This window comes from Podarcis melisellensis (assembly GCF_964234715.1).
Source record: "Podarcis melisellensis genome assembly, chromosome: 3".
Taxonomy (NCBI): domain Eukaryota; kingdom Metazoa; phylum Chordata; class Lepidosauria; order Squamata; family Lacertidae; genus Podarcis; species Podarcis melisellensis.
In genome coordinates, this window is record NC_138530.1 from 95,696 (window position 1) to 119,842 (window position 24,147).

General features: G+C 58.2%; 1 protein-coding gene across 1 annotated transcript; it reads left to right on the forward strand.

Moving 5' to 3' along the window:
* The first annotated feature begins 17 nt into the window (after positions 1-17).
* IFT172 (intraflagellar transport 172) lies at positions 18-24,119 on the forward strand. Its single transcript, XM_081903654.1, has 48 exons — positions 18-168; positions 371-514; positions 1,650-1,762; positions 2,118-2,157; positions 2,685-2,750; positions 2,957-3,036; positions 3,167-3,254; positions 3,956-4,170; positions 4,270-4,393; positions 4,523-4,618; positions 7,378-7,539; positions 7,805-7,858; positions 8,069-8,172; positions 8,263-8,348; positions 8,454-8,566; positions 8,677-8,844; positions 8,932-9,068; positions 9,812-9,919; positions 10,287-10,371; positions 10,593-10,685; positions 10,776-10,853; positions 10,946-11,194; positions 11,655-11,733; positions 12,044-12,164; positions 12,337-12,481; positions 12,574-12,663; positions 13,108-13,205; positions 13,301-13,436; positions 13,510-13,626; positions 15,297-15,439; positions 15,729-15,822; positions 15,910-15,974; positions 16,089-16,269; positions 16,454-16,563; positions 17,146-17,275; positions 17,535-17,633; positions 17,755-17,864; positions 19,021-19,084; positions 19,415-19,501; positions 19,895-20,011; positions 20,389-20,499; positions 21,045-21,164; positions 21,476-21,571; positions 22,233-22,292; positions 22,383-22,481; positions 22,635-22,788; positions 23,789-23,880; positions 23,969-24,119. Exons 1-48 carry the CDS (start codon positions 130-132, stop codon positions 24,056-24,058), a joined length of 5,250 nt encoding a protein of 1,749 aa, XP_081759780.1. The 5' UTR covers positions 18-129; the 3' UTR covers positions 24,059-24,119.
* The last annotated feature ends 28 nt before the right edge of the window (positions 24,120-24,147 follow it).

Below are 24,147 nucleotides of genomic sequence, written 5' to 3' on the forward strand. Positions count from 1 at the left end.
GGCCGCGGCGCGCCCTTCCTCCTGCCACGCCGCGCGGCGCCGGCGACGTCATCAGAGGCGGCCGCTTCCCGGGGCGGTTGCTGGGGCAACGGGCGGAGACGCCGCGCGGCCTGCGGGGACGGGAAGGCGATGCAGCTGCGCCACGTCCGGACCCTGCTCACCCCGCAGGTGGGAGACGCCCGCCCCGCCAGCATCAGCCTCCGGGGGGGGGGGCGGCCCAGAGAGGGCCGGGCCAGGCGGGGAAGGGGGTCGCGGGGCGGGGGGGGGGGGCGCAGAGTCCCGGACCCGCCGTGCGGGGCCCTCTTGGGGGTGGCGCCTGCCGTGGCGTCGCTGAGCCTCGACACCTTCCTCCTCCTCCTCCTCCTGCCAGGATGGGGCCGCCAAGGTCACGTGCATGGCCTGGGCCCCCAACAACGCCAAGTTCGCCGTCTGCACCGTGGACCGCGTGGTCCTCCTCTACGACGAGCACGGCGAGCGGCGGGACAAGTTCTCCACCAAGCCCACCGACCCCAAGGTAGCTCAGCCAGCGCTCCCCCCCGCGACTCAGGCTGCGGGCCCTGCTCAGTCCCAAGGGGAGCCGCCATCGGAGCCCCCGGGAGACATGGCTCGGCAGCTGAGCCCTTTTCTCAGCCCCGGTCGTTGTTGAAGGGGGTGACCCCCAGAGCCTCCGGGGAACAGGTCCCGCCTCAAGCCCCTCAGGGAAAGAGACCCACAGAGCAGGCGACTTGCCCTAAGCCAGGGTGGGCCCCCCTCCAGATATGGCTGAACTACAATGTCCGTCCGTCCCCCCCACTGGCTGTGCCCCCCACCTCAGGCTGGTGGCAGTTTGGAGTCCAACAACACCTGGAGGGCAAGGGCTGCTCCCTTCTTGGCCTCAAGAAGGGGCTGCTGCAGAGCCTGTGGGTTCAGTCTTGAGCCCCAGGGGGTGGGGGAGAGACAAGCAGCCTTGGTGGCCAGCTCTGGGCTCCTTTGGGAGGTAGGACAGAAACAGAATTTTAAAAAATGCTTCTAGTGTCACCAAACTGTGGTAACTTGGTTCTTTTGAAATCCAGAGAGACAAGTGATATCCCGCATGCTATAGGATTTTCAGTAAGACACGTCAGAGACCAGATCTGGGTTTATATACTTCTCATATAACATTTATTTCATATAGTCAAGTATACATTAATACATTGGTACCAAGAGGTTCAAACACTCACGCATTCACACAAATACTCACCCAAGTGGCAGTAATTCAGCTGATAAGCAACATCAGGAGAAAAGTGTTTAATGGCACTGGAGCCACTGGGTCTTCCTCTACCTGGAGCCAGTCAAAAGGCAAAACTGTCATTGGGCAACACAAAACTATGGGATGAAGGTGTTGAGGCCTCCCAGCCGTCAGGTCAAGAGCAGCTCCTGAACTCCTAGCTTGCCACACGTGTGTGCTCTTGGCTGCCCTGACCCTCTGCTGGAGGGGGCAGAATGATCCCCCAAAGCCCTCCCAAACCCAGGGACAATTCAGTGACAGTTGAAGGCAGTAGTAAGTAAACTTGCAAAGCAGCTTAAACCAAATGCACACAACTGCTCACTGTGGCGATGGCAAGTGAGCCTGTGGAATCTCAGAATGGGTCCTCACTCCCGCCTTTATCCCTGTGCCTCTCTTCCCCTAGTATGGCAGGAAGAGCTATGTGGTGAAAGGCATGGCATTCTCCCCAGATTCCACAAAGATTGCTGTTGGGCAGACGGACAACATAATTTTCGTCTACAAGATTGGGGAGGAATGGTAAGAGTCTTTGTATGGTGTGGGGAGACCAATCTGGGGTGGCCCCTTTCCCCACTTCTTCCCACTCCCTTTCCATCCCAAGAGGATGGAAGAGTCCCGTATTCTCTCTCACAGTGGCCTTTTCTGTAGGGTCCTTCCCGCTGCAAGGACAGCTGCTTGCACTCATAGCCCAGGTGGCTGTTGCTGATGGAGGCTGGCTTTCCTCTCTGGGGCAGAGCTGAGGGGGCGCAGTGGTCTTTACTGCTAGATGCTCTGCATTATCTGTCCAGTGGGATGCCTTAGCAGCCCTATGACATGTTTCCTGGAACCACAGTGGTCTTTGAGGATGACTCTCTTTCTGTTTGCTCTTCTTCAGGGGGGACAAGAAGGTGATCTGCAACAAATTCATTCAGACGGTAAGACCCAGCCCCCAGTCTCCATGTGCCTGCGGAGACCCTCAAGGCTGCTGTTGGGGCCTCCTCATCTCCAGGTTTTCATTACTGGGCAGTTGGGAGTTATCAAACTCCAAGGGATGTGGCCAGTGGCTGCAGGATGGTTCCCAGTTACAGAAAACATGAGCCTTTCACCCAAGAACTCACCAACAGAGTTGCAGATAAAGCTCAGTCCAGACAAGCCAAGGCCAAGTGCAGAGAACCAGTCTTGGTCCCAACGTGATTCAGAGACAAAGTCTCTCCTCTCTTCTCTCCTGTCCTCCTTTTTTCTGCTGGGCAGGACCCCCACTCTCTTGTGGGCTGGAGGGGAGGGGGCAGCATCAAATGGGCTCTGTGAGAGAAGCCTCCTCTTCCAGACACCTTCTTCAGAGGAGTCAGGTGCCTCTTTGCAGCTCCTCCTCCTTGAGCTGCCCCTCAGAGGTGGAGCTGGGCCTCCGCCCTGCCTGCTTTCCTCCTCCTGACCCCCTTCTTTTCGCCCTGTTCCCCACCAGAGCGCTGTCACTTGCTTGCTGTGGCCGGAGGAAAACACCATCGTCTTTGGGCTTGTTGAGGGCAAGGTAGGAGTGGCCTGGCTCTTGGAGTGGGAAAGAGCCCCTCTGGAGCCTCCTGCAGAGGAGACCCTCCATCTGGCCCTGACGCCTCCTGGGGCTCCGTCTTCTCCCTGGCTAGTTGCCCTGGAGGGAGTGGGGGGTTTTGGAGGTGCCTCTCCTCTCGCTTTGCTCCCTTGCACCTCAAAGGCTGACCAGACTTTTCTCTCTGGCAGGTTCGCCTGGCCAACACCAAGACCAACAAATCATCCACCATTTATGGGACAGAGTCCTACGTCGTCTCCTTGGCCTCCAAGTGAGTGTGGGAGGGTGAGGAAGCCCCACGGGGCAGCTCTGAACCCCCCTCAAGTCTCTCTGAACTGAGGGCAAGTTCCCACTGGGGCTCCCTGGTGACCTCCTTTTGTCTTCCTTCTGCTGCCGCACAGCATCTCAGGGAAGGGAATCCTCTCTGGACACGCAGACGGAACCATCGTGCGCTACTTCTTTGACGATGAAGGCTCTGGGGAGTCACAGGTGCAGGCAGGCTCTCTTATCTCAGGAGCCCCTCCCCCCCCACCTAGGCCAAGCCTGCGCGGAGACCAGGGCAGGGGGAGTCATAGAATTATAGAGGGAGAGGAACCCCAAGGGTCATCTAGGCCACCCTCCTGCAATGCACAAAATGCACCCAACCTCTGCTTAAAAACCTCCAGTTAAGGAGACTGGTCACACTGGCTGCCTCTGAGGCATGGAAGGGCCCCAGGGAGCACCTTCGGCTTGGGGAGGTGTTGTTGAGAGGGGAGAATTATTCCCAAGCAGCCGTTTTGCCGAGGTGGGGGGAGGGGCTGCTTTCAGCAGGGAGCTCATGGGGGTCTCTCTCTCACACTTGCTTCAAAGCCCTTGTGTGCTCTTTGCTTGTGCCAAGCGCTTTAAATGAAGTGGGGGGAGATTAGTCCCAGCAAGGCTGCCCCCCCCATCCTCCAGCTACGCCTACTATCACACTAAAGCCCTGCCCTCCTGGTTTCCCACCTGCCCCTAGTGGTGCAGTGCAGGCCTCCTCTGGCATTCAGAGAAGCAAAAGGTGTTGCAACCCCACCCCCTGGCTGAGCTAGGTGGGGAGAGCAGAGAGTTTACCGCTGCCCAGGGGTCTCAGCTGGCTTTAGCACCACGGGGAGCAGATCTTTTTCTCCCTCCGGCTTTTCATTGCTCCCTGTTTCTTGCTCCTGGTGCCTGGACAGGGCAAGCTGGTGATCCACCCCTGCCCCCCCTACGCCATGGCCTGGGCCTCAAACAGCATTGTGGCCGCCGGCTGCGACAAAAAGATGGTGGCCTACGGGAAGGAGGGCCACGTCATCCAGACCTTCGACTACAGCCGGGACTCTTCCGAGAAGGAGTTCACGGTGGCGGCAGCTAGCCCAGGGGGCCAGTCCGTGGTCATCGGCAGCTTTGACAGGTGCGGCTGAGCCAAAGGGCTGGGACGGGGGGGCACTGTGCTGGGGGGCAGGCCTGTTCCCCCTCGGACCCTCACTGCCTGTCCCCTTGATTTCCCCAGGCTGAGGGTGCTGAACTGGAGCCCCCGTCGGAGTGCCTGGGAGGAAGCCAAGCCCAAGGAGATCCCTCACCTCTACACCATCACCGCCTTGGCCTGGAAGCGGGACGGCTCGCGGCTCTGCGCGGTGAGTGGGGCAGGCCGCCTTCTCTGCCGGATCATGCCCGCTTGATGCAGCTTCCCTGCAGGGCGTCTCGGGTTGGCAGGCAGGAAGGGTCTGAGGGGTTGTGGGCTGAAAAGGCTTTTGTTCCTGCAGGGCACCCTCTGTGGCGGAGTGGAGCAGTTTGACTGCTGCCTGCGCAGGAGCATTTACAAGAACAAGTTTGAGATGACCTACGTGGGGCCTAGCCAGGTATGTGTTGCGGCCGTAGGGTAGTGACTTATGGCTGCAGTGGTGGGCTCTGGCCATGGACTGTGGGGTGGAAGAAGGGGGAGGGGGCTGCTGGAGGGAGGGCAGGTTGCCCAGAGGAAGGCCTGTCCTGCTCCGTTTACTCCTTGCTGCTCTTACTCAGGATAGGTGTAAGAAAATGTTCTCTAAGCAAAGGTCAGCTTTGCTGCAGATCAAGATGCAAGCAAGGTCCTTGATTTGCTAAGGGGCTGAAAGAGTGATGAGCAAACTGCAGAGGCTACACTCTGTTCCAAAAAAATGTATTAAATAGTGTGGTCCAAGCCAATTTTGGGGAAAATAAAAGCTGTGTCCATCCAAAACTGTTCATGAGCCAAATATTCAGGCCCAAGAAGGTTGACTCAAAATGAGTAAGAGCCATTTCCCAAACGGATGGAGGAGCAAGATCAAAGCAAGAACTCCAAGAAAGGGCCAGCTGGGCTCCAAATCTCTGAAAGATGCCCATCCAGCTTTGTTCAAAGCCACCCCTTTCTGAGGAAGTCTCAGGTTGTAGCACTGAGTGCAGTTTTTCCCCTGATCCTCCTTTGTCACCCCAGATTTTCTGCATTCCTATTTGTCCTTTTCTCTCATCAAATTTCAGTTGGTTCAGGCTTCACTATTTTCATTCTAAAACATTAGAATCATAGAGTTGGAAGAGACCACAAGGGCCATGGAGTCCAACCCCCTGCCAAGCAGGAAACACCATCAGAGCACTCCTGACATATGGTTGTCAAGCCTCTGCTTAAAGACCTCCAAAGAAGGAGACTCCACCACACTCCTTGGCAGCAAATTCCACTGTCGAACAGCTCTTACTGTCAGGAAGTTCTTCCTAATGTTTAGCTGGAATCTTCTTTCTTGTGGTTTGAATCCATTGCTCCGTGTCCGCTTTTCTGGAGCAGCAGAAAACAACCTTTCTCCCTCCTCTATGTGACATCCTTTTATATATTTGAACATGGCTATCATATCACCCCTTAACCTCCTCTTCTCCAGGCTAAACATGCCCAGCTCCCTTAGACGTTCCTCATAAGGCATCGTTTCCAGGCCTTTGACCATTTTGGTTGCCCTCCTCTGGACACGTTCCAGTTTGTCAGTGTCCTTCTTGAACTGTGGTGCCCAGAACTGGACACAGTACTCCAGGTGAGGTCTGACCAGAGCAGAATACAGTGGCACTATTACTTCCCTTGATCTAGATGCTATACTCCTATTGATGCAGCCCAGAATTGCATTGGCTTTTTTAGCTGCCGCGTCACACTGTTGGCTCATGTCAAGTTTGTGGTCCACCAAGACTCCTAGATCCTTTTCACATGTACTGCTCTCAAGCCAGGTGTCACCCATCTTGTATTTGTGCCTCTCATTTTTTTTGCCCAAGTGCAATACCTTACATTTCTCCCTGTTAAAATTCATCTTGTTTGTATTGGCCCAGTTCTCTAATCTGTCAAGGTCGTTTTGAAGTGTGATTACTTTCTTTGCCTTTTGCCTCGACTAATATTGTGTTTGGATTTTTCTGGATCCTGTGGCAAAGACCCCGGGAGCCTTTTCCCTGGGATTTGATTGGTAGCTATGTTCTTCTCTTAAACTCAAAGGCAGCTAATTAAACTAATTAGGGCAGCTGGGATCATGGAGTCAGCTTATTAATGAGAGGGCTGGCAGAGTTTAGCTGGGCCATTGTAGGATTCATTATAATCTTGTATGTTGTGAACCTGGCATGTAATAGCTACTTAATCATTTCTTAGAATCTCCTCTCAAGATGCAATTACGTATTATGAGCACTTAGTTTTCCTCTTTGATATATTGATTCTGTCTTTCATAAACTAAAATGCACTCACTAGTCTTCTGCTGATGTAGTTAAAGTAAATCTTTCTGAATGGATTGTAGCCCCTTAGGCTTCATTTGGCCATTCTGCCTCTCGCTCACTGGGGCAAGTGAAGAGCCTCACTTCCAGTCCCTTCTGCTTTTCCAGGCTGGAGCCCACAGAAGCTCCTGCCACCACCAGGGTGTTTGGTGTTTTGCCATATGACTCAAATTTAAAGCCCTAAACGGCCTCCGTCCAGTATACCTGAAGGAGCGTCTCCACCCCCATCGCTCAGCCCCGAGGGTCTTCTGCTGGTTTCCTCACTGCAAGAAGCAAAGTTACAGGGAACCAGGCAGAAAGCCTTTTCAGTAGTGGTGCCCTTCCTGTGGTGCCAAGGAAATAAAGAACTATCTAAAAGCAGCCCTTTTTAGGGAAGCTTTTAAGGATTGATGTTTTTACCATGTTTTTATATATGTTGGAAGCTGCCCAGAGTGGCTGGGGAAACCCAGCCAGAGGAGTGGGGTATAAATAATAAAATTATTATGATTATTAATATTATCATTATCATTATTATTAAATCCCACCTTTTCTACTTGTTTATCCTTGAAGGTCCTCAACCAAATATTTTGGAACATACATTTTCTTTAAGGAAACAACCATGTATGCAAACATGAAATGCAATTTCTTCCATCAGCATCTTTTAAAATATGAAATAATAGAAACAGGAAACTTGTGGAAGCAGCTGTCTCCTTGGAAGGAGGCTGCCCCCTCCTGGCCCCAGAGCTGCTCTGCCCCTCCTGTCAGCCAGCCTTGCTTTCCTATGGGCTGCAGAGCGGGGAAGGGACCGGCCATCTCCTTCCGCTGCAAGTTGCCCTCCTGTGTGCCGGGGAGGAAGGAGAGGATCTGAGTTGTGTCACCCATCCCCCTCTCCTAGGTGATTGTGAAGAACCTCTCCACCGGGATGCGGGTGGTGTTGAAATCCCACTATGGCTATGAGATTGACGAGGTGAAGATCCTGGGGAAGGAGCGCTACCTTGTGGCTCACACCTCCGACACGCTGCTCCTGGGGGACCTCAGCTCCACCAAGCTCAGCGAGGTGAGCATCCTGCGCCTGTGGGGAAGAATTTGGCAGGCTCCCAATGGGCTCCTGACGCAAGAGAGCACCAGCGTGCTCCCAGAGAGCCCAGAGGACTGCAGACAAGTGGGGCGGCTTGGCTGATGCACAGCTTGGTGGGAGGGCAGTGGGGGTCTCTGGGTCTGTTTGGCGGGGAGTGGGCTGGGGGATGGGGCAGCCTTGCTGAGAGGTGGTGTGGCCGGCCTGGAGCTCATGGGCACCTGCCCTCTCCCCCTGTCTCTCTCAGGTCGCCTGGCAGGGATCTGGCGGGAATGAGAAGTTTTTCTTCGACAATGAGAATGTAAGTTGGCAGGGCCTGCAGTAGTACAAGAAGAAGTCTTTTCCTTCCTTCCAAGGATGAAGGTTCTGGCTGGTCTGCAAGGAGAGCAACAGTATTGGGGGAGGGTAGCCCCGTGGGTTGCTCTGGGGGTTTGTCCCTGCACCGCAGGGCCTCTTTTGAGGGGCAGGGGTGGCTCCTTTCTTCCTTCTCCCAACCTCTCCTTTTCCCTAGGTCTGCATGATATTCAACGCAGGGGAGCTGACCCTGGTGGAGTACGGGAGCAATGAGATCCTGGGTTCTGTGCGCACTGAGTTTATGAACCCCCATCTCATCAGGTGAGCGAGGAGGCCCTCTTTCTCCCATGGGGAAGAAGAAGAGGGAGCAGTGCCCCCCCATGTATTAATTCCTTTCTCTCTCTCTCCCAGTGTCCGCATCAATGAAAGGAGGCAGCAGGGAATGGAGGAAAACAAGCGTCTGGCTTACCTGGTGGACATCAAAACAATAGCAACAGGTGAGCGAGGACCCCCTTCCCAAAACTCCCCACCCCCCTGGCAGTGCTTCAGGCTGCCCCAGGCGCCTCTCCTGAGCCACCTGCCTTTTCTCTGCCTCCTCTCAGTGGACCTCGTGGGCAGCTACAATATTGGCACCGTCAGCCACGACAGCAAGATTGACTGGCTGGAGCTGAATGAGACCGGGCACAAGTTGCTCTTCCGGGACAAGAAGATGAAAGTGAGCGGGAGGCCAGGGGTGGAGGGGGGGCTGAAGGCATAGAAGGCCGGCGGACTTGCCTCCCTCCCCACCCCCGCTGATCCCTTGCCTCTTCTCCCCCGCCCCCCCAGCTGCATCTCTACGACATTGAGAGCGCCACCAAGACCACCATCCTGAGCTACTGCTCCTACGTGCAGTGGGTCCCCGGGAGCGATGTCGTGGTGGCCCAGAACCGGAACAGCCTCTGCGTGTGGTACAACATCGACACCCCCGAGCGAGTGACCATGTTCCCCATGAAGGTGAGGCAGCTTCTGTCCCGAAGGGCTGAGAGGGCCCCGGGTGGGGCAGAAGGCAGGGCTTAAAGCCTGGGGCTTGGCTCCCGGCAGGGTGACATCGTGGACCTGGAGAGGAGCAACGGCAAGACGGAGGTGATCGTGACCGAGGGGGTCAACACCGTGTCCTACACCCTGGACGAAGGGCTGATCGAGTTTGGCACCGCCATCGACGACGGCGATTACCACAGGTGGGCGGCTGGGAGAGGAGTCCGGGGGGGGGGGCCTGCGTCACCAGCAGGAAGCTGGAACCGGCCAGGGAACAGTCCCTGGCAAGGCCTTGGCAGAGGTGGAGCAATATGGGAAGAAACAGAAGGGGTGGAGACCAAGGAATAGACTCCTGTAAGCCAGAAATCCAGCCAGATGGGTGGGGTAGGAATCATAAAATTATTATTATTATTATTATTGTTGTTGTTTTGTTGTTGTTGTTTTGTTGTTGTTTTGTTGTTGTTGTTGTTTTGTTGTTGTTGTTATGATGGTGATGATGATGATGAAGAATTGCGGAGTATTACCTCACTATATGACCACATATAGTATAGAAAACCTTTATCTAGGATCATCTTAAATATATCATTAAGTTGATGGTATTGTAAACAATCAGTTAATAATCCTCTTATATCTTCAAACGTCTTTAATTTCAACTCATGATCTATTGCTATTAATAATTCTTTCTAAGATACACAGTCTTTTCTCATATTTGCTTTTTTAAGGATATTTCCCCCTGTGGGTTTTAGCCACCAGGGTGCTTTTTGTTCTCATAAAATTTTACATTTCCCCCATACTTCATACACCGCTTCCCTTACTGCATGATTCAAAAAAGCTTTATGAACTTTTTAAAAAGCTTTCATAATGAATTCATGGGGGGGGGGGAGGAAGTTCCTTTGTCCAGCTGGGCTCCCCCCTCCCTTCACCCCCTTCTGCCTTCCACTCCCAGGGCTGTTGCCTTCCTGGAGACGCTGGAGATGTCTGCCGAGACGGAGGCCATGTGGAAGACGCTGAGCCGCCTGGCTCTGGAGGCCAAGCAGCTGCACATTGCAGAAAGGTCTGTGGGGAGGGGGAAGAGGCCAGGCTGGCCCCAGAGAGCAGCTGGCAGCCCAAGGGCAGTGAGGCAGCAGCCTGTGGGCTGGTCGGGGGATTCCTCACGGCTCTCTGCCCCCTTGCAGCAGAAAACGGCCTTGCTTAGTTCTACATGCCAACCAGGCGTCCTGGGACTCTGCTCATCCTGACCTCCAAAGGGAGCTGCACCTCTGCCCATGTCATCCACTCATTCGTGTTTCTGTGTGGGGCAAGGATGGGCGAGCGGACCCCGCCCCACACCCTTCCCCATTGCTGCTTCTGCAAGAGATTCAGGCTGCAGAAACTGTCACATGACCCCCATGACAGCATCTCTCTCTGCCCCCGCCCCCCAGGTGTTTTGCTGCTCTGGGCCACGTCTCCAAGGCCCGCTTCCTCCACGAGACCAACGAGATTGCTGACCAAGTGGCCAAGGAATATGTGAGTGGGTCCCGGGGCAGGGGGGGGCCTGCCCCTTTGCGCCCCCTCTGTGCTCCTGACCTGCTCCTCCCCAGCCTCGCCTCCGTCCCGCAGCCCCCGCAGCCCCTTTCCCTGCCAGGAGGTCCCTGTGCTGCCCTTGCCCTGCCCTTCTTGCCCACGGCAGAAGCCCCTCCCCCTGTCCTGGCATCCCACCTGGCTGAGAGCTGCCCGCTTTCTTCTAGGGAGGGGACGGCACAGACTATTACCAGGTGCGTGTCCGCCTGGCCATGCTGGAGAAGAACTACAAGCTGGCGGAGATGATCTTCCTGGAGCAGGTGAGCCCAGAAGTGGGCAGGGGGCGTTTGTGGGCAGCTCCAGAGTCCCCCATGCCCCCCTCACGCTGGGCTGTCTCCTCTCCTCTCCAGAACGCTGTGGAGGAAGCCATGGAGATGTATCAGGAGCTCCACATGTGGGACGAGTGCATCTCGGTGGCCGAGGCCAAGGTAGGGGGGCAGGTGTTTGGGGAGGGGGCCACTGGGGAGCCGTCACAGCCAGGCCCCTTGTGTGCTGCCACCCTCCTTCCCTCTGCCCACAGGGCCACCCTGCGCTGGAGAAGCTGCGCCAGGGCTACTATGAGTGGCTGCTGCAGACCCAGCAGGAGGAGCGGGCGGCGGAGGTGCAGGAGGGCCAGGGGGACCTGCAAGCGGCCATCGGGCTCTACCTGAAAGCAGGGCTGCCGGCCAAGGCGGCGCGTCTGGCCACGGGCCGCGAGGAGCTGCTGGGCAACACCGACCTGGTCAACCGCATCGCCACGGCCCTCATCCGAGGGGACCTCTTTGAGCAGGTGAGGGCTGAGGGAAGCTGCATGGAGGGGAGATGCGGGCGCCTGCAGACTCACTCCCTGCTCCACCCCGGAGCCCTTCTTGTAGGGGCGGAGGAAGGGGGGTGCGGTGCGGGCAGGTGCCCCGGGTGTCACCACTGAGGGGGGTGACAAAATACTGGGCAGCATTCACCGCGGGGCCTGCAGTGCACCCGAGCCACGTGTCTCTCCTGGGAGTGACGCAGTGGCTTGGGTGCCGGCAGGCTTGCCGCTGCCCCAAATGGTCTGTCTGCCGCCGCCTCCTTAGTTGTAAGGCAGCGAGGGGAGGAGGCAGGCAGACTCCTCAGAAGGCATGCGGAGCGTCCTGCCCTGGCTGGCCCCAGCCTCGCCCCTGGGTACAGGGCATGCGCACCACCCCAGCCCCTTGCTTGCTCACCTTTCTAAAAGCCCCACCTGTTGTTCCCTCTGCCCCCCCCCGTCTCAGGCTGGGGAGCTCTTTGAGAAGATCCGGAACCCCCAGAGGGCCCTGGAGTGCTACCGCAAGGGCAGTTCCTTCCTGAAAGGTATTGCGGGGCCTCCCCTGGCCAGCTCCAGTGGGTGGGCGGGCATTTCATATGTTTATTTAAAGTTGACCAACACCCTTTCCCCTGAACAAGGCAAAAGAAGCCAACAGAGTCTTTGGGCACAGCCCCCCCTCCCTTGATCCCGAGGAGGAACAGCGGTGGAGGCTGCTGGGTCTGGCCTGTGATTTGCAGCTGGGGCCCCTCTTGCCCAGGCTGGCTGCCTCTCTGCTCCCTGGAGTGCTAGTCCTGGGCCAGGCCCCATCCTGGCCCCAGGCTGCCTGCCCATGTCTCCGTCTCCCCCTCCCTGCAGCCGTGGAGTTGGCGCGCTCCGTCTTCCCCGCCGAGGTGGTGAAGCTGGAGGAGGCCTGGGGGGACCACCTGGTGCAGCAGAAGCAGCTGGATGCTGCCATCAACCACTACATTGAGGCCAGGTACAAAGGCAGCTGGGGTGGGGGCACTCTGCCTGCCCGCCCTGCAGCCTCCCCCTTGCAGCTGGCAGGGCCTGGCCTGGGCTCCTCTCTCCTGCCCTGGGGAGAAGCCTGGCCTCTTGCAGGGAGGGCGTGGACTGGGGGGCCCTTCCAATTCCTCGGTTCCACGGTGCAGGTGCGCCATCAAGGCCATTGAGGCAGCCATTGGGGCACGGCAGTGGAAGAAGGCCATCTACATCCTGGAGACGCAGGACAAGAAGACGGCCAGCAAGTATTACCTCCGCGTCGCCCAGCACTATGCCGCTCTGCAGGAGTATGAGGTGAGAGCCTCCTCCCTAGCGCCCCGAGCACCAGCAGTTGTCCGGTGGGCAGGAGCCTGACAGGAACCTCCTTCTTCCTCCTCCTCCTCCAGATAGCGGAGGATCTGTACGTCAAGGGAGACCACAGCAAGGAGGCCATTGACATGTACACGCAGGCGGGACGCTGGGAGCAGGCGCACAAGGTGAGGGTTTGCGCTCAGGGGACTCATCCCACTCGGAGGCTCCGGCTGCAGATGGCCATCAAAACCCACAGATCCACAGCCCGGCCTTCATGGCAGGCAGTGCAGGAGTCACAGATGGTGTCCTTTGGCTGTTCCTTGAGCTGCAGCTATGAGGCCCTCTGGAATCATAGACTGGTAGAGTTGGAAGGGACCCCCAGAGTCATCTAGTCCAGCCCCCTGCGGGGCAGAAATCACAACGAAAGCACTGAGAGACCTTGCAGGGTCTCCCTCTATTCTGGTCTCTGGGAAGCAGAAGGAGAAGGAAGGGGTGGCATTTGGGCTGGCTGGCCCTGTTTGCCCCAGTGGCGGGCATTCTTGGGGGTGCTCTTCTCTCCTGCGGGTGGGGGGAGGCGGGGGTCCCTCCTTCCTTCTGGCGCCTGCTCCCAGCCCCGACTCTCCTTGCAGCTGGCGTCCAAGTGCATGCGGCCGGAGGACGTCTCTGTGCTGTACATCACGCAGGCCCAGGAGATGGAGCGTCAGGGCAAGTACAAGGAGGCCGAGAGGTGGGTGCTGCGCAGGCTCCTTGCTGGGGTGGGGGGCCCACACCCTCCTCCTCCTGGGGGGCCTCGCCCTCAGTGCCCAGCTCTGCCCTCCCCAGGCTCTTCATCACGGTGGACGAGCCGGACCTGGCTATCACCATGTACAAGAAGTGCAAGATGTACGATGAGATGATCCGCTTGCTGGGCAAGTACCACAAGGACCTGCTCAGCGACACTCACCTCCACCTGGGCAAGGTAGGTAGAAGACAGCGAGGGGGGCAAGGAGGAGCCAGTCTCAAGGGGCGTCACTGGCTTATTTGTGCCCCAGGAGCTGGAAGCTGAGGGGCGCCTGCAGGAGGCGGAATATCACTACCTGGAGGCCAAGGACTGGAAGGCGAGCGTCAACATGTACCGCGTCAACAGCATGTGGGACGAAGCCTATCGGGTAAGCAAGGGCAGCTCCCAGCATGCACTGCTCCACGGGGGCAAGGGGCTGAGCCATCGCTCTGACCCAGAGCGGTCCAAACGGAGTGTCTGCTGCACTCACCAGCGGAGCTAACTGGGGGCGGGGGGGGGGCGCACTAGGCAGCACGTGAGGGGAGGGTGGCACAGCTCCAGGGAGGCAAGGCCAAGCTGCGCCCAGCTGCCCTCTGAGCTGCTGGTGGTGGCGGCGGCTCTTCCTCTCAGCCTGTCCTTGCACCGCGTTCCACCTCTGGGCTAGGCGAGAGGGCAGAAGAGAGAGAGGGCTTGGCCGGGGCCGGGCCACGATGGAGGCCTGGGGAGGAGGTGGCTCTGGCACTGCTCTCCCAGCCTCATATGACAGCCTGGCAGTTCCACTCCAGGGTCATGCCTGGCGGGTGTGTCTGTGTGGAAGCAGCGGAGGGGAGAGGAAGCGGCTGCCTATCTCCGCCCCCCCCCCCGGGCTGTGTGTTGCACAATGGCTCAGCACCACCAGGCTGAGCACTCCCAGGCCCGGCTTGCCGAAGGGTGGAAGCAATGGAGGGGAGAAGCAGCAGTGGGGGCAGCATTCCTTTCCTGCTCCCCTCTCCCCAGCTGTGCTCCCTCCGTGCCGCCCCCTGGGTGCCCTCACCCAGCCGTGCCTGTGCCCGTCCATCCCAGGTGGCAGTAGGGTGAGCTACGCCAGTGGCAGCAGTATGTAGATGTGTCATGCGAAAGCTCCCTGCTCACCTCCTGGGGCTGGAAAGGGGAGAGGTTAACCTCCAGTTTGCTAGGAAAACTGAATTGCTGTGTTGCAAAATGATGCGTGTCTAGGAAGTGCGCCACCAACATGAAAAGTCTGGCTAGCTCTGCTCTAGCCTGTCCAAAGGGGGTGTTGGAGGAAAGTTGGTTCCCGTGTCCCCCCCCATGCCCTGTACAGGCTTACTCCTGGGGGGATTTATTTATTACTATTATTTATTAATTGTGTTTACTGCCCTATGCCTGTAGACCTCAGGGTGGTTCACAGCATAACTGAAGGATTGAGGGTTAATTCGTAGATTAAACCCTCCTATGTGTGTGGGAGAAATACAAAAAGTCAATGGGCTGTGAAGCATTTTAGCAGAGTAAAACACTTAAAGGTTTTGCAGTTTGCTGAAGCTTAGGAATTAGGCAATTGCACCTTTTTATCCCCTTTATTTGTGGTCTGCTGACTCTATCTCTTCACCCCTGTTGCAGAGAATGAGCCATTTGTTTTTAGCAAGATAAACAAACAAACAAACAAACAAAAAGGTTTACTTACTCAGTGCAGGCAGCAAATGCAGCAAAGCAGTATGCAGAAAAAAAGAGCTGCAGCAAAGCACGTTTGCTTAGCTTGGAAGTGTGGTGAAAAGACAGTCTCCTGAGAGGCGGAAGGAAGTTAAAGGATTATCTCATTGGTTACAGAATTCCTGCCCAGAGAAGGCAAGGAAAGTGGGTCACACAGAGGGTCCTTTCTGGGGAGTTTCAGAACTCTCTGTGCTCTCGCCCTCTGCTTGTCTAGCAAAACACAGTTGTGATTTGGCTGCAAACCCCACAGAGAGAGGTGGGTGGGAGGCCTTCCATCCTGCCTTGGCCAGTGAGTTGGGGGGCAGGAAGCTTGCTGACCCGTGGCCTCCTTTCTGCCCTGGTCCGAGACAGGTGGCCAAGGCTCACGGTGGGGCAAACTCCCACAAGCACGTGGCCTTCTTGTGGGCGAAGAGCCTTGGCGGGGAGGCCGCCGTGAAGCTCCTCAACAAGTTTGGGCTCCTGGAAATGGCCATTGACCACGCAGCCGACAACAAGTGAGTGAATGGCCTCAGCTGCAAGTCCCGCCTTGGGGGTTGGGCTGATGACCCTCAGGGGTCCCTTCCAGCCCTGCGATTCTAAGGCAGAAGGGCTTCAGTGCCGTCTTCTGCCCAATGCCCCTCATAGTTAGCTTTGCTGCAGCAGGTGTGGCTGGGTAGGGCAGGGTCCTTCCAACACCCACCAGGGGCTCCATGACCCTGTCCTCCCTGGGGCTGCCTCCCAGCAGGGGCCTGTGGGTGGTGGCGCCACTGCCCAGCCCCTTATCTTCTCCTTGCTCCTCCTTAGCATGTTTGACTTTGCCTTTGAGCTGGCCAGGCTCTCCCTGAAGCAGAAGCTGCCAGAGATCCACTTCAAATATGGCTCCTTCCTGGAGGATGAGGTAGGAGGAGACCATGCCTGGAAGGCGGGTGGGGAAACTGCTCTCTTGGGCAGAGAGAGAGGCTAATCCCCCCCCCTCTGCATGTAGGGCAAGTTTGAGGAGGCTGAAGTCCAGTTTGTGAAGGCCGGGAAGCCCAAGGAGGCCGTTCTGATGTGAGTGCCGCCCCCGTCCCCCAAGACGCCTGGCTCGGCCACCTGGAGGATGCCCTCTGTGGCTCCTCTCCCGGCCGCCTCTCCTTCCTGCCCTGACCCTCTGTGCTCCCCCAGGTACGCCCATGCCCAGAACTGGGCGGCCGCTCAGCGAGTGGCCGAGGCGCACGACCCGGACAGCGTGGTCCTTGTGCTGGTGGGCCAGGCAGACGCCGCCTTCAAGCAGAAGGAGTTCCAGAAGGCCGAGGCACTGCTGCTGCGGGCTCAGCGCCTGGACCTGGCCGTGAAGCACTACAAGGTAGCGGGCTGAGGAGGGCGGGGAGGGTGCATGCGCCAGGCTCTGGGCCCTGGCAGAGGTCCTTTCTCGCAGGGCACCATTGCTCTGGGGCAGCTGCCTTCCGAGGTGGCGCCTGGTGTCTCCCTCCTCCCCAGACGCTGAGGCCGGAGGGGATCCTGTGACCCTGCCCTGGCTCTCTCTCCAGGAGGCTGCCATGTGGAGTGACGCTCTGCGTGTCTGCAAGGAGTTCCTGCCGGGAGACCTGGAGGCGCTGCAGGAGGAGTATGAGCAGGAGGTGGCCAAGAAGGGGCCCAGGCAAGCCAAGCCGGGGGCGCGGGGAAGGGGGCACGTGACCTGTCTGCCCAGCTGTTCCCAGGGGCCTAGAATCATAGTTGGAAGGGACCCCCAGCCCCCGGCAGGGCAGGAATCTCAGCTAAAGGCCTGCACCCAGTTGCTGCTCTGGGGTCCAGCAACTGCACGGCCCCCTCCTCCACCACTGAGGCTGCCTGATTCAGGATACCGCAGTGGCCCCCAACGCCTGTGATGAGTTGCAGGCCCTGCGTTTCCGGGGGCTGGACTAGATGACCCTTGGGGGACCCTTCCAACTTGACAGTTCTGGGAGTTCTTGTTTCCACCTAAGACATCTGTGTGACTCAAGGCGGCGTACAAAAATGTCAAGCCTCCAACACGGCAAGATTAAGAAGGGAGCCGAGGAGGGCACGGCAGAGAGCCTGCCCTGAAACCCCTTGAACCTGTCCAGGGTGAAGGTTCCTGAAGTCAGTGAAGATCCGCCCTCCACAAGTCTGCTCTTTTGGGGTGGCGGGTTGCAGGGACCCCGAGCTCTTCTCCTCCTCTCCCCCGTCCTCGGGCGTTGATTTGGGTGCTGTTGGCCGGCAGGGGCGTGGAGGGGATCCTGGAGCAGGCGAGAGAGTGGGAGCAGGCGGGCGAGTTTGCCCGGGCCGTGGATTGCTACCTGAAGGTGCGGGACCCCGGAAACAACCCCCTGATGGAGAAGTGCTGGATGAAGGTGCGTGTTGCTCTCGCTGCAGGATCCGTCCCCTGCCAGGCCCCATGGGGGCCTCTGGAGCCAGAGGGCTGTGCCCAACTCACCTGGGAAACGGTGTCCTCTCCTTCGCCAGAGACCTTTAGCAGAGATTGGACACCTGCCTGTCCGAGATGCTGTCACTGAGATCCCTGTGGTGCAGCGGGTTGGACTAGATGATCCTGGGGGCTCCTCTCAACCCCACAGGTCTGTGATTGTGCCTCCTCCCCCCCCCCCCTTGCAGGCGGCTGAGCTCTCCATCAAGTTCCTTGGCCAGCCGCGGAGCATCGAGGTCATGCGGCTGGTGGGGCCCCAGCTGGTCAGCATTGGCAAGTTCAACGTGGTAAGGAAGGTCCAGGATTTGCAGGGGCATCTCTTGGGGGAGGGGGCTGGCCTGGGATGAACCATAGGGGGGGCCTCCAGACTCCTGGCCCCGGCTGACCCCCCCACCTCTGCCCTCCCAGGCAGCCGAGCTCTACCTCAACCTGGACCTCATCAAGGAAGCCATAGATGCCTTCATGGAGGGAGAGGAGTGGAACAAAGCCAAGCGGGTGGCCAAGGAGCTGGACCCCAGGTAGGCTGGGGGGGGGATCCCCCAGGAAACCCCCTTCCCTCTAGGCCAGCCAGGGCCACTGAGGTAGCCCTCAGCGTCCTCCAGCTCAGGGTGTCTGACCTATTGCTGTTATTATTTATGAAATATTCGCCTATCGCCATATGAACTGGGGGGTGTTGCACTGTTTACTATGTTACGTATTTTTGTGTTTTTATTATTGTAAACCACCCTGAGGGCAGTATAGCATTTAATTTACTACTACTACTACTACTACTACCACCACCACAGTGGTACCTCGGGTTACAGACGCTTCAGGTTACAGACTCCGCTAACCCAGAAATAGTACCTCAGGTTAAGAACTTTGCTTCAGGATGAGAACAGAAATTGTGCTCCGGTGGCACGGCGGCAGCAGGAGGCCCCATTAGCTAAAGTGTTCAGGTTAAGAACAGTTTTAGGTTAAGAACGGACCTTCAATCATAGAATCATAGAGTTGGAAGAGACCACAAAGGCCATCGAGTCCAACCCCCTGCCAAGCAGGAAACACGGATTAAGAACGGATTAAGTTCAGAACGGATTAAGTTCTTAACCCAAGATACCACTGTACTATTATTAATTGGTTGCTTTTTCTTGCCAAAGACAACTCAAAGTGACTTGCAGAGAACAAAATCCCACATAAATACATTTAAATGAAAACAACGCCCACACCCCTTTGAAATAATATGTAAGAAGCCCCCTGCGAGAGCCCACAGATAGCTTAAGGCCAAAGGGCTTGGAGAAGAGGATCGCTTTTGCCTGGCTCCTGAAGATCTGTAGTGAAGGTACCCAGTGAGGCTCCCTGGGGAGTGCATCCCACAATTGTGGAGCCACCACAGAAAACGCTCTTCTCATGTTGCCACCCTCTGGACCTCTCATGAGGAAGAAGGGCTTGGGTGACAGTCGCAGGGTCTGGGTTTATAGTCCTGAGCCGTTGAAGAGCTGCGCATGGGGTGGGGTGCCCAGCAGACCCCCTTGCTTCCCCTCCGTGCTTCTAAGAGCTGGGGGGTGTCTGGATGGGTTCCTGCCTGCTCCAGAGGGCCCAGCCCTTTACTTAGGGGCCCAGAGGCTGGGTTGGGCCACAGGTAGCTGCAAGGGCCCTTCTCTGCCCGGCTGCAAGTGACAGCCCCTTTCCCTGCGGCAGGTATGAGGAGTACGTGGATCAACACTACAAGGAGTATCTCAAGGACCAGGGCAAGGTGGACTCGGTGAGATTGGGGGGGGTGTGATTGCAAACGCACAGCCAGCCCCTCTTGTTCCCTGGGGGGCTCTGCATCCCACACATTCAGGCTGCAAATGGCTGAGAGCTTTCTCCAAGGGCCTCCTAAGGAACTGACCCCCAACCTGCCCCACATGCCCCTGGTGGTGGGTTTTGAGACCTGCCATGGGAAGAGCTGCGTGGTTAAGCAGCCAAGCCCAGGGTCAGGGCCTTTTGGGGGGTCTTTGTGCCTCTGGGTTGGCTTTGGGGAGGCTGCCCACCCACCAAGGCCCAGGCTGGTTTGGCCCATCTGGTCAGCGCTTCCTTTCCCCTCCGGCAGTTGGTGGGAGTTGATGTCATGGCTGCCCTCGACATGTACGTGGAGAGGGAGCAGTGGGAGAAGTGCCTGGAGACAGCAGCCAAGCAGGTATGGGGCAGGGACCCAGAGGGGTGGATGGGGGGGGGGCACTTGCCTTCAGCAGCAAACCTGCCTCTGCTTCTCCTGCAGCCAAGAGCTCCCACCCAGCATTACTGGCCGGTGTCTCCACCCGCTATTGTGGGGCAGGCAAGGTGCTGGGATGTGGGGCAAAGGCCCACAATCAAGGGGCTGGGAGTAGGCTCCCTCCTCTGGGCTGCGGGAGGCACAACCTCTGGCCTCCGACTTGGGAGCCTGGGTCACTTGCGGGGAGGGCTTGGCCAGTCTTCCCCTTCTCCCCACCCCCAGGAAAGGGGAAATGCTGAGCATGGGCCCCACCAGCAAAGAAGGGGCCTGGCCTCTGCCCCTCGGAGCCCACCGTGCGTCCCCCTCTCCCCCTTGCAGAACTACAAGGTGCTGCACAAGTACGTGGCCCTCTATGCCACCCACCTCATCCGCGAAGGATGCTGGGACAAAGCTCTGAGCCTCTACGTCCAGCACGGCGCTCCCTCCAATGCCCAGGTAAGTGGAGACCCCCGGTGGGCTCTGCCTATGGGAAGCCTGGCCGGGCAGCCCTTGGCCTGTGCCCCTGACAGGCTTGAGTCGCCAGAGGCACAGGCAAAAGGAAGCTGCCCAAGCCACGCCAGGGCAGGGCAGAGGGGCCTTGCATCCTCCTCCTGGCTTCTCCTCTCGGGTAGGGCAAAGGGGAGCTTGGCTGTGCCAGCCCAGGCTGCCATGGTCAACAAAAGAGATCAAAATGACAGGTGGGTCCTGCAGCAGTGGGGCGGGCAAGGGGGCAGCCCCACCCAGGACCCAGAGCAGAGACCCTCCAGCAGGTCAGGGTCCCGTCTCAGTTGAGCTGCCCCCGCTGCCCCTCTCGCTCCTTCCTTTCCCCTCAGAACTTCAACATTTACAAGCGGCTTTTTGTGGAGATGGTGAACATGCCTGGCATGAACTGCGCAGAGGCCTATCACAGCTGGGCCGACCTGCGAGACGTCCTCTTCAACCTGGTGAGAGCGGCGGCAGCGGCTGCAAAAGTGCCGCAGGATGGGCTGGGATCTGGCTGGGGCTGGGGGGCAGATCCTGGGTCCCCCCCAGTTTAAGGTTCTCCACTGCATCTTTGGGGTGAACCGCCTTCCGGGCCAAATGGGGACCTCTGTAGGCCTGCCAGATGGAGGTTCCTCCCCTGCTGTGGGTTTGCTTCTCTCTGTAGGCAGGGAGCATCCAGGTTCCCACCAAACATGTTCTGCCCTGAGGCAGAAAATCCTGGACCAGAGTAATGGAAATAAGGAGTTGGAGAGGGACCCCCGAGGGTCATCTAGCCCAGCCCCCTGCAATGCCCCCACTTTGGGCAAAAGATTCTTGCACGGCAGGGGATGGACTAGATGACCCTTGTGGTCCCTCCCAACCCTGCAATTCCATGATTCTGTGAATACAGCAGTTGCAGTTGCTGCTTGCATTTCTTGGCCCTCCCATTGACGGAGCAAAGGGGTCCTCCCCCCCCCCCGACTGCCCTGCCTCGTGTGCCAAGCCCAGTGGTCCCTTCTCCCCACAGTGTGAGAATATTGTGAAGTCCAGCGAAGCAAACACGCCGGCGCACGAGGAGTTTGAGACCATGCTGGTGGTGGCGCACTACTATGCCACGCGGTCAGCAGCCCAGAGCATCAAGCAGCTGGTGAGAGAACAACAGAGGCCCAAAGAGCGGGGAGAAGGGGAGAAGGTCTTGCCCTCAGCTCTGGTTTTCTCCCATCCACGCTTCCTCCTTCCCCAGAGGAAGAGAGGAAAGAGCCAGACTGTCAGCTGCTTCTCCTCCCATGAAAGGAGGTTCACATCCTGCGCCGCAGCTCTCTCCGGCCCAGAATCCTTTGCTCCCGAGGGCCAGAGGCAGCCAGTTGGGTCCGGGGGACCTTCCTCCAAGGTGGGAGGCCAGTGGGGTGGGATCCGAGCGATGGGGAGGGAGGGTGACGACTGTCCCTTTGCCTCCAGGACACTGTGGCAGCCAAGCTCTCCATTGCCCTCTTGCGCCACACGGAGCTCATCCCCGCAGACAAGGCCTTCTATGAAGCCGGGTCGGCAGCCAAGGCAAGAGGCGGGGCAGGGGGCGCCTGGGTCCAGCGGGGAAAGAGGCTGGGGGTGGGGCTTTGTCCAGTCAGCCCCACCCATCTTCCCCTGAGGGGCGCCAAGAGCCCAGTTGGGGACCCAAGAGGCTGTTTCCTCCCACTGGCCTTTCCTTCCACCCTCTGAGCCACACAGCAGCCATCGGAGCCAGCCTCTCCTGGTCCCCTGTGCCCAAAGCCCTCCCTCCAGAGCAGCCTCCAGGGCCCAGTGGCACCACCCCAGCCGGAAAGGACCCTGGAGCAGCTGCAGCTCCATTCAACTCCTCCACCCTCACCTATCCCCCCCCCCAGCAGGTGGAAAGAATTTGTGTGCTGCGACAGGATGAGGACCCCCGCCTGCCCCCGGCACCCCCATTCTTAGCCCCTGCTCCATCTCGGGGTTTGGGCGGCTGCCCAAGCACTGCTGTTCCGAGGTGGCTCCTTCCCCCACCTTGGTCTGCCTGGCCCAGGAGCCTCTGATCCGGCTGCCAGGCAAGGGATGGGGAGGAGCGGGCAAGAGTGCTTTGGGCTGCCCCCAATATCCCTCCGCCCTCCCTGCCCTCCAGGCTGGCATCCCTCAGCTGGCGGCATCAGGGGCAGGAGGGGCAGCCAGAGCAGCCTCTCACGCCGCCCCTGTCTCCCTGCAGGGCGTTGGGTGGGAGAACATGGCCTTCATCTTCCTGAATCACTTTCTGGACCTGACGGACGTGAGTGTTTCCTTCGGAGGCGGCTGGGAAGGGGCTGGGGGGGGGGGACAGCCTTGGTAAGAAAAAGGCCTTCCTGTGTCTGCTTCCCAGGCGATTGAGGAGGGCTCTCTGGACGCCCTGGACCACTCCGACTTCCAGAACACAGACATCCCCTTTGAGGTGCCACTGCCTGCCAAGCAGCACGTCTCGGTGGGTGCCCAGCGACAGCCGGATGGAGGGAGGGAGGGAGGGAGGGAAGGTGCTCCCTGGGGGGGACACAGAGGGGAAGGCAGCCCTGCACCCCACCCTGCCCTGCGGCCTGCCTGCATCTGAGAGGCCCCTACACTCCCCCCCCCATGGCAGGAGGAGCAGCGTGAGGAGACCCGCGACTGGGTCCTGACCGTCTCCATGGACCAGCGGCTGGAGCAGGTCCTGCCCCGCGACGAGCGCGACACCTACGAGGCCTCTCTGGTGGCAGCCAGCACCGGCATGCGCTCCCTGCCCTGCCTGATCACAGGTGAGGGGGAACAGGACCCTCGCAGGGGACCCTGGGGGCCACCCAGCCCTGCTCCGTGCGTCCCAGGTGACTGGCTGGCTGGCTGGCTGGGGGTGGCCACTGCTGTGCCCCCATCCTGAAAGAACATCAGAGGAGCTGAATCAGGCCCAGGACCCACTTAGTCCAGCATCCTCTTCTCACAGGAGCCAAACAGATTCAAGCACCAGAGCAGCACTCTCCCCTCCTGCGGTTTGCAGAAACTGGGATTCAGAAGCCTCCCCGTCTCCAGCTGTGGAGGCAGAGCAGAGCCATTGTGGCTGGGGGCCTTGGAGAGCCTTTTTCTCCTCCGTGGATTTGCCCCGTCCTCTTTCAGAGCCGTTCAGCTTAGTGGCCGCGGCTGCCTCCTGCAGGAGGGAGTTCCACACTTTAACTATGCTCCCCGTCCTGAATCTAACAATATTCAGCTTCACTGGGCATCCACAATTTCTGGTGTTGTGAGAGAGGGAGAAAAACTTTCCTCTGTCCCCATGCCATACATTATTTTATACCCAAATCATCTCTGCCTGCCTTCAATGCACTGAGAGATTAGCTGCTTGCAAGTGTTTCCTTGAGCCTCAGTCAAGGGTTAATAATAATAATAATAATAATAATAATAATAATAATAATAATAATAATAATAAATTTTATTTATATCCCGCCCTCCCCAGCCGAAGCCAGGCTTAGAGGGGCTAACGTCAAATGTAAAACACATTAACATAAAATCAGGCAATCAATTAAAATACATCCTCAAATCAGATCAGGATGGCAACCTGCAGATTAGGTTGCTGGTCTTCTGCGAGTCTCTTGGGGAGGCCTCCTAGCCTGAGCCAGAGAGGGGGTCCTCACCGTCTCCATGCGCAGAGCCCAGGGGCAGCAGCTGTCCCTGCCCCAGCGGAGCTCCCAAGGGAGCTGCCTTTGTTGGGGGAGAGCTGTGCCCTGTCATGGCGCCTCCAACTGGTCTCATCTCCGTGCCCCTTGCCAGGCTACCCTGTGCTGCGGAACAAGGTGGAATTCAAGCGCCCTGGCAAAGAGGCCAACAAGGAGAGCTGGAACAAGTTCTTGATGGCGGTCAAGGTGAGAGGGAGAGTAGTGTGGTGGTGGGGGGGATCCAGAGTCTGGCCTGGTCCCTACCCTGCCCTGACTTTCCCGCCCTCTCCTGCAGATGTCCCACAACCCCTCCTGCCAGGACGTGCTCAAGTTCATCAACCAGTGGTGCGGGGGGCTGCCCGGCACCAACTTCTCCTTCCAGTGACGCACCCAGGACCTGACCCTGGAGCCTTCCTCCTTTCTAATTAAATGTTATCGTTTCTACATCTCTCTTGCCATCTTTCTAACCAGCTG